This window comes from Corella eumyota, chromosome 5, assembly GCF_963082875.1.
Source record: "Corella eumyota chromosome 5, kaCorEumy4.1, whole genome shotgun sequence".
Taxonomy (NCBI): Eukaryota; Metazoa; Chordata; class Ascidiacea; order Phlebobranchia; family Corellidae; genus Corella; species Corella eumyota.
The window spans coordinates 14,558,085-14,570,432 of NC_137494.1; the positions used below are offsets into that span (position 1 = coordinate 14,558,085).

Genomic DNA, 12,348 nt, shown 5'->3' on the forward strand with positions numbered 1-12,348 from the left:
AAATTAGTTTCGCCTCAATAGAATACACAGCTCGCACTGCGCTTTTTATTTTGACAAAATGTAAATAAAAGTTTTTTCAAATTTTTAGTTTCAATGAATTTATAAGAATTTAGACTTAAATCTGGATAACTCCATGCTATGGTAAGTAAATATTTATATATAATATATAATTTGACTATTTACAGTTGCTAATTAGTTCTTAAAAATGTTTTAAAGACGGATGCAATGGTCTTCTTTTATCGCCAATAAATTTCCATATTTTTAAAATCATAAGCGCCCAAATGTCTGTAGTAAACCAACTTAGAAGAAGAGAACTTCATGGTACTTTAAGATGCAAAAAATATGGAAAACTAGCAACCAGTTCAAAGATATTTCCTGGAAATGTACCATCTAGACTCGCGTATTCTTTACGTGATATTGTTGGAAATGTTAGATATCTTTTACATGAACCCCATGTTTTTTTAGGCTTCAGTAGTGATGGTGTATTTGTAATATCATACACCAAAAATTATGCCCCTTTTATTGCACTATCAGTACCAGTACCATCTGAAGTATACCATCTTCATTGGTGGCTGTTTAACCTGCAAAATAAAATGGTTAAAGTTAAAACGGTTCGACTTTTTGAAAACGAGGAGATTTCTGGAAACGATTTGGCACTGCATTATGTAGAATGGCCAACTGAAAAATCACAAGTAATTATTTACGGTCTTGCGGCTTCATTAAAAACAGCATTTGTAACGATTTGTAGTGTACCTTCAACATCAAAGTGTGTAGATTGTGTTCCTAAAGAAGGAGAAGTTGATGCTACTTTATGTCTTAAACATGGGTTCTCAGCGCATTTAAAATACAATCTAGATCCCTCACCAAAAATTTATAATATTTTGCATGGGTTTAACATCAATAATCTTGTTATTATGAACATGGGCTATTCTATTAGTGTTACAAGTATAGGACTTTTGCCAGATGATAAATCGACGTCATTTTTACCGTTGAGTTCAATTAAGCGAGCTCCTTTTGAGGATAAACCGGAGTGTTTGCTCAAAAATAAGGAAGAAGAAGATTTTGCAATAAATCACGAGTTACTTTTATATCGCTCTGAGCTTATTAACGCCTTGCCATTACCTGTAGATAATTTCTTATTATCCACTCAAACAGAAAGTGATATATCTTCAACTTGGGATATGGACACCAGTTCTATAAATTCTTGGTCTAGTGCAACACCTACTAACGACGTTACTGAAAATCACAATCTATCTGTTGAAAGTTATTGTAGTTGCAAGTCTGATGATGTGAACCATAGTTCACATGAGCAAAATAATAGCGATCCCTACTTGGATTTTGGTCATAAAACCATCAGTCTATCAGGGTCAAATTGTAATCAAAATTCTAAAAATAAAAATAATTTGCCGAGTAATGAAAACTGTTGTTGCAAATTTAGTTCAACTGATAAGTGTGCTGAGCATGTTAATGTTAATACCTCTTCTGTTAATAATTCAGATTCTTATGTAATGCCATTGTCACCTAAAAATAACCAAACTAATAACAGAGCTTCGAAGTACCAAAATGTTGTTAATGAAAAAAAATCGAAACTCAAATTGCTTAGAAATAGATGTGGCTACTGTGGTTTAGAATATCGTGATTCTGAAAACAATAAAAACTTGATTTCAGATGATGGACTACCAAAACCAAAGGTGACTCAAAATTTTCAAAAACCGATTTCGAAATTGTTAAAATTTCAATCCAGTGTTGACAAAAAAGAAACATTTATGGAATATTTCATGAAAACACCGAGTCCTTCGGCAAGTGAAAGTGGAAGTAGTATACACTGTCCAGGTAGCACAAACTCACAAAACCGTGGCTCAGACGGTATTGTATCGTTTACCGAAACCATTTATGGACCAGTAAGAACAATACAAGATCAAGAATCTTCAAATAATGCCAATTTTAGCGGCCCCCTAACTATATTTGGGGCCAATAAACTTCCACTTGGCCCTTTGAAACCAGAAAAGTACAAATTTGGAAGTGCATACAGCCAGCATTTAGTCCTTGATATTGAGCATGTAATTTTCGATGTGTTACGAACGAGATGTTACAAAACCTACAAGTTTGGGTATTTGATCGACTATGCTGTTCAAATTATCGACACATGTCCTAGCACATACTCAGTTATTCTTGTTATATCAGCCATCTTATCCTTATCATGTATCAAAACCAAGCATTTAAAACACTACCTAAATTCTAACTCGAAAAACACCGAGAATAACTTCTTAAAATTTCAATTTTTTTTGTCGTGGCAACTGCAGACAGGGCGTTATGAGGTCATAGGTGCTTCCCCTTTGTTTCATTGTAACAAAGACAATGCAAAAGTTGATGTAGAACGTATTACCAAACTAGCGCAACTATTAAGGGTGGGTAATTCCGTCCCCAAGAAGTACCTGAATAGGAAAAGTAGTGTCTATGTGTTGAACAATCAACCGGTTTTACATAAAAAATCTTTATACTTTCTATGGGATGCCGAACATATTATAGCATTAAAAAGATAATTATTAATAAACTTTAAAGTTTATGTTTTTAATTTATAAGCATTCTTACTGTTATTGTTTTTAAAGTATTTGTTTTCTATATTTTTTGAAGTTATAGTTATTTTTTTAATAAACTATTTAAATATAAATTGCTTTATAATTCATATGAACCTAAGTTTTGAAATAACTTTAAACCTAAAGACTTGAATATAATAATTGTATAAACATTATTCCTTCTATATTTATAACCTCGTTCACCTAAAATATTTCTTTAGAATAATATAACAAAACGTTCAGAAAAAAACACAAAATTTTTTGATTCAAAATTATATTTAATTGACAATAACTTAATTGCAATCAATTATAAAACTAATAATATTCTGTTTTTGGAACTTAAATCATTTCTTGATCTTTTGAAGTTGGATTCATTGCTTCAACTCCTAAAAAACAAATTTTAAATTAGTTTTTTTAAATAATTTTTACTTAAAATTTAATGGCTTAAAAACATCTCATTGTCATTTTTTTGTATATATCTTTATCGTGGTGTGAAAAAGTCGAATGCGCGACTTAAACACAGAGTAACATCAGTTACTCCGACCCAGACTCAAGTTGCCTGTGTTGCCCGATAATTACGCTGCTGATTAAGTGCTGGCTGAGCAGGAGTTCATACCGTTTATAGTGCCTTACTCAAGGGCGATACAGCATGAGATCAGTGGGGATTGAACCCACGACCTTATGTGTGGTGTAGCATGTGTTCTTACCACTACCCCACCCTCCCGGCATTAGATTTTTGTATATGATTTCATAGTAAAGTATATACAGTTCCAAAACTTAAGACCAAAAAGTTAGTTATTACAATAATATTTATGACATGTTTTAAATCAAGATACAAATCATTAACCTTTATATTTTTAATCCTTCCTTCAACAATGGCCATAATTTGCTTGCAAGAAACTTTGTAACTCTCACAGACGGAATCTTTTACTTTATTCAACTGTTTAAAGTTATCCTGTACCCAAAACAATTCAAACCAATTAGTATAATAAGGTTCATGAAGACCTAATGTACAGAGCTAAAAGCAGTAATAACTATACCCCCCCTACAAGTAACCAAAACATTGTGGTGTCGTGATCTGAACACTTGGCTTAACAATATGAGGTCCTGGGTTTGGTACCCACTGCTTCTATGCTGTAGCGCCCCCAAGTAAGGCGATATAAACTGTATAAACTCCTGCTGAGACAGCACTTAATCAGCAGCATAATTATCAGGCAATTATAATCTATATTATCCTAAACTGCCACAGGCAACTTGAGACTGGGTCAGGGTAACTGATGTTACTCTATGTTTAAGTCGTAAAGTTAACCTTTCCACACCGAAAAAATAAATTTGGAAAAAATTAAATGAAAAACAAAAACTTAAATTTTACCTTCTCTGTGCCTGACTCCTTGTTAGATTCATCCGAGTTATCTTTCAGAGAAATGTCTTTAATTGCCAACTTGATTGTATCAACATCTGATTGAACATTGGTAATTCCCTGCTTAATATTTTCACCTAACTCTAGAAATTCTTTGATCGATTCTTTGTAGCCTCCAATCCAAGTTGGCTAAAAATTAAAAAAAAATCGTTTTTTAAAAATTAAATTTTGTATTCTGAATTTCTAATATTGTGATAATATCAATATTATCAAACTGGTTATAATGCCTGTTTATTAGTTTTAAAGTCATGTGATGCTTTATTAAAAATAGAAACAAAATGTGGGGGTAATTTTTTACCCAGACAACGAGAAGTTTTAATATTTACCAGAGCTTCATTAGTTTGTTGTTTTCCTTGTTTTTTCCTTCTTCGTTTGCGTTGTAAATTAACACGTACTTCGTTGACAACTTTCTGTAAACTTGTAACTATCAGAACACAGATGCTAAACATTTCTGTGGATAAGACGAGCCTGTAAAAACAAAAACATTTTCAGATGTAAAACAGTATATATAATATAAGTACTGGCAGCGTGGCGTAGTGGTAAGAACACTTGCTACACCACACATGAAGACGTGGGTTCAATCTCCACTGCGCTCATGCTGTAGCGCCCTTGAATAAGGGGCAATTATAATCCATATAATATCTCAAACTGCCACAGGCAACCCGAGACTGGGTCGGAGTAACTGATGTTACTGTATGTTTAAGTCGCGCATTCGACTTTCCCACATCGAAGATAAAGATATATACAAAAAAAAGCAAGTAAGATCTAGCATTAGGTCTCAACTTGAGACTGGGTTGGGTAACTGAAGTTACTCTATATTTGGGTCATGAAGTCAATCTTTCCATATCAAGGATAAATAAATACGACAATAAATGTTGCAATTATTATAACATCCCCACTGTTTTTAAAAGAATGAGGCCCTGGGTTTGATTCCCACTGCTTACATATGTTAGTGCACTATAAGATTTGCAATTAGCAATTGCAATTTTTTCTTCCAAAACTTGAATTTTTCACCTTTCAATAACTTGGTGATTCAGTTGTAAGAAAGACTCGGAAATAGGGCACGACAACGGTGCAAATTCACTTTTCATTTCTGAAAGTGATTCCTCTATTTTGCTTTCTGGTTTGGTAGTTGATAAAATGCCTTCGTTGCAACTTGACACAAATTCTAAAAAATGTGATTTTTATGAGTGTGTGTTTTGTATGGTTTTATAGAACTCTTAACCTATTAAAACAACGCATTCTTAGATGGTTTTTAAAGGAGAAAAAATGTATTTATTACCTTTGATGTTCTCTACAATTTTTTTAAGGTTTTCTTCCAAAGAAATTTCATTTTTGATCTCATTATTTGGTTCCTTTAGCTTAAGTAGACTTCTTGAATATCTATACAAAATAAAATATTTTTAATATATGATCACTGTCAATTGCAACAAAAATTTAAAGATTTTGCAAATTAAAATAAAAAATTAGTTTTAAAAATCTAAAAAATAATTTTAACTTTACACAAATATACATACTTCATAAGCAGAATAATGGTTGTCATATAATTGGCTTCATTACATAAAGACATTCTAGTAGGTTGTGGATGGTGGAGCAAAAATAAAGAAGATTCGGTTGCATTATTTGATCGTGTTTGCTCATTTAATATTTCTAACTCACTAATGAAATGGTCAAGAGATTCTGTATCTAAAAAATAAGAATTTGGTAATTTTTAAAGAAGTTTTAAGGCCAGCGTCACGGCCTTATTTTAGAGTTAAATTTGATGAACCCAACCTAGTCTTTTATAAAAATTTAAGATTTTAAATTTTCATTTTGTTACCCTTAAAAAAACAGATTGGATTTGGGTAGCAAAAGTTAGTGTATACACATAAATTAATATATATATTACCCTTTTCCTTATTTTCATTTCCATTTTGCATGTTATTTTCATTCCCACCACTTTCCAATGCAGATAAAACTGAATGCAAACTTCTTAAAAGAAGTTTACGGAACTTCAACCAAGATTTTTCACAACCGAAGTTTTCAGCAATTATTTCTTCTGTAATTCTCCTAAAAAAAACATACAGATAGTAACATCTTCACAACTAGGTACTAAGATACTTTTGACATGGTAGCAGTAGGAATTAAACCCAAGATTATATACCTACTAAACGTAATTTGTATATAATGTACCTAAGCAGACAATGTATATTTATGCCCAATTTATAGGCCTACAAAATAAAAAAAACTGCCATTTGTAGTGCATGGGTTAATTACCACAGGCAAATATAAGTAAAGAGTTGCGACCATATTACAACAATTAGTTTGTATCATTACAATTCACATTATACTTACTTGCAAGGGATATTAATGTCACTAATCAAGTTAAAATCTCTTGTGTCCGATAATTTGTCGAAATCAATAGAGGTTAGATCAACAGTTCTCAAGAGAGTGGCAATTGGCTGATCACTAAAAATTAATAATTTATTTAATAAACTAAGTTTAATGTTATTGTTACTAATTGTAGTCTCTATAATATCCCAAACTGCCACAGGCAACTCGAGACTGGGACGGGGTAACAAATGTTACTCCTCTATGTTTAGGTCGCACATTCAACCTTCCCACATCGAGGATAAAAAAATATACAAAAAAAAAAAATTTTAAATTAGTAATGTCAACTTAAAACTAGGTTGTTGCAATATAAGTTTCTATGTGATAAGGTTGCAAAATTGGCCTTCTTATATTAATGATAATTTGAATTACAAATTAAGTTAACCTTACATTTTTCCCTGCGTAAAAATATCCATAATAACATGCTCAGTTCTAGTTAGGGCAGCATGTAATGAGTTGTTAACCAATCTTCTATACTCGATAAACTCATATACCTAAAGCAAATTTTTTTAAATAATAAGACAAAAATATTATTAAACTTGTACCGACAGCATGGTGTAGTGGTAAGAACACTTGCTACACCACATAAGTTCGTGGGTTTAATCCCCACTGCTCTCATGCTGTATCGCCCTTGAGTAAGGCGAGACTGGGTTGGGGTAACAGTTGTTACTCTATGTTTAGGTCTCACATTTGACCTTCTCACATCAAGGATAAAGATATATACATAAAGTGTAAAAGGAATTTTAACATAGAAAAAAAAATTGAAAATATTTTTTTTGCCTTTGAAAAAGTCCCGTTTCTAAAGCATGATATCAAACATTCATTCGATTCCTTGTTGTTATTAATGTAATAAGCTCTCGATAACTGAAATACTTGGGAAGCTAGATGAAAAAATCCAAGGCTGGCTACATGCCGGCAAACAGTGTATCTTAAAAAGTTGTAAAGTAGATTAATTTTTTTAATTATCAAGGTTATTGGACTATGGGTTCCGGGTTTGATTCCCGATGCTAACACACAATGCAAAAGTTTTTAAAAATTGTAAATTTGCAATTAAACACATATTTTAAAGTTTTAAGTTACAATTCTAGCAGTTTAAGATCAAAATTTAAACTAATTTTTAATTTAATATCCACCCCAACGTATCCTGTTGTACATGTTTTATTTCCATTGAATCATAAATATCAGCACAAGGCATAAAAGATCCAATCTTGCAGTAGAACTGAATCAACATAAACTTTATCTCATAATTATATTGGCTGTGTTGTAAGGCAACTTTCAGTATAAATATTGCTCTCCAAATTGCAGCTATGTCACCTTAAAAATAAAGTTTTTTTTTTAATTTGGTAGTCTAGTAGTTTAAAATGTAATTATCAAAAATATTTTTAATATTTTGGGTGAAAAAAAAATTTTGTTTTTAATATTGTTGTGATATTGGTAACATTTATATTAGTTTTTAAAAAAAAAAAAAACTAATGATATTTTTGAGGCAATAAAAATTAAAAACTTTACAACCTAGCAATTTTATTACCACATTTAGTCTAGAAAGTATTTGTCCTTTCATTATGTTAGTGACTAAGTGTTATTCTTAAAATTTAGTCACTTACTTGTAGTGTTGTATATGTCTAGTAGCAAGTGTGCGGACGCAATTGCATAATAATCAACTGTGCAGTTATCAGTTGAGGGACGGTCTTTACCTAAAAATAACAATATTTGTGATAAATATATAAAAGTATATTATGTTGATAAGGGTATGATAAAAAATGTTTTTTTTTGTGATATTGGTAAAGAGTATTAAAGTTCTGTTAAATCAACTTATACAGTTTTAATTGTGTTTTTATTTGTTGTATAATTAAATACTTACTGTAGCCAACTCCTTTAATATGGCAATCCAAACATTCTTGAATAAGTTCTAATTTTTCCTCGATATTTAATTTTTCGTGCGCTCCTAGGTACCTAAAAAATTAATTTTTATTAAAAATAATACAATCGACCCATGGCAAAGATTTTTAAGAAAAGGGGTACATTAGCTTTTTGGGCAGGTTGACTGGTAGACATATTTAGGCAGGTTAGGGGGTAAAATGAGGCGTTACCCCTAATATAATACCTCGATACTTTCAGGACAAAAATATGTCTTTGAATTTCTTTTTCCTTTTTTCGATTAATTTCAGTTTTTTTGTCATCTTTACATTCTCCGTTTATTTCAGTGGAACTGAACGAGGCTTGTTGCTTATTCAGGTCACATAGAAACTGTAACAACAAATTTTTAAATATTAAATTGTAAGTTTCTGTCGATATAAGAAGGCTGACTTTGTAGTTTAATAATTTTTTTTTGTATATATCTTTATCCTCGATGTAGGAAAGGTTGAATGCGCGACTTAAACATAGAGTAACATCAGTTACTCTGACCCAGTTGCCTGTGGCAGTTTGGGATATTATATAGATTATAATTAAGTGCTGGCTCAGCAGGAGTTCATACCGTTTATAGCGCCTTACTTAAGGGCGCTACAGCATGAGGACAGTGGGAATTAAACCCACGACCTCATGTGTGGTGAGCAAGTGTTCTTACCACTACACCACACTGCCAGAATTTATTTTACCTCAGTAATTTCTTCTTCTTTTAAAAGGCCAAAATAACTTCTAAGGTCCAGAAAACAGCATGGTTTGGATGAAAAGTTTAGACTATATTCCAGTAACAGTTGTTTTATAGATCCTAGATTGTCGACGTTTTCTAAAAATGGAATAAAAAATAAAATATTTATTCAGCTGACATAAAAAAATTTTTTTTTTTAATTTTTTTAAAAAAATATTGCTGACCTTGCAGTTTTTCGTTGACTTCTTTTATGAACTGAAGTCTTAATAAGTAAGGTCCTCTTTTTTTAATTTGTTTTTTGTTTTCTAAATCCACCAGTTCTGTTATAAATTCTGAAGCCTGTTCAATATTAATATGTGGATAACCCAAACTAAAAAACAAAAAAAAATAAAAAATTAGTTTAAGTAACAAATATAAAATAGCCAATTTTATTTATTAATTTATTCTTGATTTAAGAAGACCGCATTATTACCATTTTACTTTTTAAAACTTTGAAAAAGATTTTTTTATATGCCTAGAATTTTACCAATTTAGATATAAACACTTGCCTGTTACTATCTCCATTTTCAAAAGTTTGTGGAGTACATTTGTCCTCTATTAGGTGAAACAAAGAATTTAGGTAACCGAGACTGTAATTCCATACATCGGGACTAAAAAACAATTTTTTAATTCAAAAAAAAATTTTTGACTAGTGTTATATATATATTTAATAAAGGCGACATTTTACCTAGCTTTTAGCAGCTTAATGTACTCAATATTAACTTTATCCCATTTACACTGATGCTCTAATGTTGATAAAAGCTTGGATGGTATTCCTTCAATTTCTGGGGACAATTTCTCTAAAAAAAATAAGTTTAAATTCTATATTAAGTCATTCCAAACCACTAATGTCAACTTGAGACTGGGTTGGGGTAGAAAATGTTACTCTATGTTTGGTTGTGAAGATGGCCTTCCCATATTGAGGATAAATAGATATTAAAAACAGAAACTTACTCCCCAGATCTCCTGTTATAACTTCCATTGATTTGTCGTGTTTCTTCAGCAAAGTTAAAACCAATAAATACAACCTCACCTCTGTAATATAAACATATGTGAAAAAAATTTACATAAAATTATGCCAAATTTCTTAATATTTAACTTAGGCAGTATAGTTGTGGAGATTAAGTCTTTAATTTTTCAGATATGTTATTATACCTGCTTCAGCCTCTATGTTAGAATTTTGAATATGTTTTTCAATCATTTTTTCGGCCAGTTTTAAAAACATTCCATTACCTAGATTCTCATTATCAGAAAATTGTGCCTGAAAAATTAATAAATAATTTTATATGTTTAATATAATATAAAACTATGTGTAAAAATGTATATGGCATGTTTTAAACCACACATTTTTTAATAAAGTCACAATTTAGTAAATACTTGTTACCTGCAGTACAATGGACATTATTCCCCAAAATAAATATGGATTTTTGGGAAATTGTTTGTATAAAGAAAGAGCAACCTGTAAAAAAAATAAACCTATAAAATATAAAAATTACTTTTTAACAAACATAAATTCAAGGGGCCAAAAATAGAAATAAGTAATAAAATAATTAAAATTTTGATAAAACAACAGTTTTTTAATTATATCACTGATATGTTTATAATTTTCTACAAAACCAACATTTGCGATTTAGTTTTCATTAAACTTTTAACCTTTTGCATTTTTGGGAAATCTTCTTGCCGAACATAAGACATAAATAAATGAGTCAAAAATTCCTCGTTATTTGGACATTGTTTTACAGCAGCTTCGTACAATGGACTGATTAGTTCGGCTAAAAATAAATAATTCTTGGGTTCATGAAAAGTTTTTGTGTATATATATTAAAAATCAATTGTGTACAATTAAATCTTTCAATTTTTATTTATTTATTTTTTTTATATTTATATTTATTTTTCCTTAATGTGAAATGGTCAACTTCATGACCTAAATATAGAGCAAGAATCAGTTACCCTGATTCAGTCTTAATCTGGCTTTGATAGTTTAGAATATTATAGATTATAATTGCCTGATAATCAAGGTTCTGATTAAGTATTGGCTCAGCAGTAGTTCATGCCGTTTATAACACCTTACTCAAGGGCGCTACATCATAAGAGCAGTGGAGATCAAACTGGGGACCTCACGATGTAAAACCAAGTATAATATACACCATTTAACTACTGTATACAAAACTTAACCTAAAGATAATGCACAAAATGGATCAACAATCAATAATTGTGCTACATTAAAAAGATAACATTTACGCTTGCTGATGTCCTTGTAATAAAGACTCATTCCTTGCAGAGAGTTTTCATCAACTGGTGATGCTAATATAACTTCTTTAGAAACATTGCAAGCATCCAAATCCCTGCCCAGTCTTTGTAAGGCTATAACTTTTAACACCTATAAAAAAAAATTATAGGGTATTTCTATAGCATTAGTATATTTAGTGCAATTTTATTGATGAAAAGTTGGCTTATAAACTAAAAAACAGTATTTAATTAAACAGTTAATATTTTTATTATTTATTCTTTATATTTTTTTACTGTATTAGTTATACCTTAGCAGCGGTTAAGTCTTTATTTTTCTTTAATACTTTTTCAGCTTCATGCAATGCATTTTTATTATTCCCATTATCCAGTTGATCTTTAAAATAAATATATTTAATAGTAAAGTTTATATCTAGTATTAGGTGCTTGTTAGTAAATATATTTATTAAAGTAGCATTTTATAAATAATAATATTTCTACAGATATATCTAAATAATATATCTTAAATATTTATTAGTAATTAATGTTAAAAAATTAGTTTTTTAATTACCGTAAATTGGACGTAATCTTCGTTCGTTTACTGAACTTAAAGCATTCGACATTTTATGTTAATTCCTTCGTATTAAAGATAACTAAACGACCCAACAGCTTAAATGTAAAAATATTGAGCATTTATGCAAGATTAGGATCAATTTTTGAGATTTTAACAAGTTGTTTTAAATGTTAAATATAAACTTTATTTAATCGTAATTTTCTTTTAATTACTATAGACCATGGGTAGTATATTTAGTTTTTTTTAATAAAATCAACATTTTAAATTATCCTTTGTAAACATATAGATATGTTTAACAATTTAATTGAAAATTGGCTAAAACCTGATTTAAAATGCGCGTTATTTAGTTATTATATATTAGTGGGCGAATTTGTATATACTAGATAGGAAATATGGCTCGATACGCTTGGTCAAACATGGAAACGCAATGTAATTAAGAAATTTGTTATGATAATTAATTAAAGCAATTTTTTAATTGGAAATATTTTTTTACTAAATTAAATAAATATTTTATTGGTAAACTTTGTGTTTTAATATTGTATGTTTACATGTA

General features: G+C 30.0%; 2 protein-coding genes across 2 annotated transcripts; one reads left to right on the forward strand and one right to left on the reverse strand.

The window, feature by feature from the left end:
- Positions 1 to 54: 54 nt before the first annotated feature.
- LOC145752486 (uncharacterized) lies at positions 55 to 2,671 on the forward strand. Its single transcript, XM_082568784.1, has 2 exons — positions 55 to 141; positions 217 to 2,671. Exon 2 carries the CDS (start codon positions 282 to 284, stop codon positions 2,541 to 2,543), a length of 2,262 nt encoding a protein of 753 aa, XP_082424910.1. The 5' UTR covers positions 55 to 141; positions 217 to 281; the 3' UTR covers positions 2,544 to 2,671.
- A 162-nt stretch (positions 2,672 to 2,833) lies between these two features.
- LOC145752378 (N-alpha-acetyltransferase 25, NatB auxiliary subunit-like) lies at positions 2,834 to 12,114 on the reverse strand. The gene is made up of 26 exons (XM_082568655.1): positions 11,793 to 12,114; positions 11,533 to 11,618; positions 11,237 to 11,375; positions 10,649 to 10,767; positions 10,380 to 10,454; positions 10,151 to 10,256; positions 9,950 to 10,030; positions 9,684 to 9,795; positions 9,505 to 9,606; positions 9,181 to 9,326; positions 8,964 to 9,094; positions 8,471 to 8,613; positions 8,228 to 8,319; positions 7,971 to 8,060; positions 7,500 to 7,680; positions 7,147 to 7,294; positions 6,757 to 6,860; positions 6,331 to 6,444; positions 5,885 to 6,045; positions 5,514 to 5,682; positions 5,279 to 5,379; positions 5,011 to 5,164; positions 4,323 to 4,464; positions 3,949 to 4,125; positions 3,424 to 3,531; positions 2,834 to 2,962 (listed from the first exon to the last, which is right to left on the reverse strand). The coding sequence occupies exons 1-26, from the start codon at positions 11,842 to 11,844 to the stop codon at positions 2,948 to 2,950; spliced, it is 3,048 nt and encodes a 1,015-aa protein (XP_082424781.1). The 5' UTR covers positions 11,845 to 12,114; the 3' UTR covers positions 2,834 to 2,947.
- Between the last annotated feature and the right edge of the window lie 234 nt (positions 12,115 to 12,348).

Excerpts from the sequence above, each read along its gene's own strand:
- LOC145752378 (XM_082568655.1), bottom strand. The coding sequence starts at position 11,844 with ATGTCGAATGCTTTAAGTTCAGTAAACGAACGAAGATTACGTCCAATT. Across the intron at positions 11,376-11,532 it reads AAGACTTAACCGCTGCTAAG|GTGTTAAAAGTTATAGCCTT; the intron begins GTATAACTAATA and ends TTTTTTTTATAG. Across the intron at positions 8,320-8,470 it reads TTTGTCCTGAAAGTATCGAG|GTACCTAGGAGCGCACGAAA; the intron begins GTATTATATTAG and ends TTAATTTTTTAG.
- LOC145752486 (XM_082568784.1), top strand. The coding sequence starts at position 282 with ATGTCTGTAGTAAACCAACTTAGAAGAAGAGAACTTCATGGTACTTTA.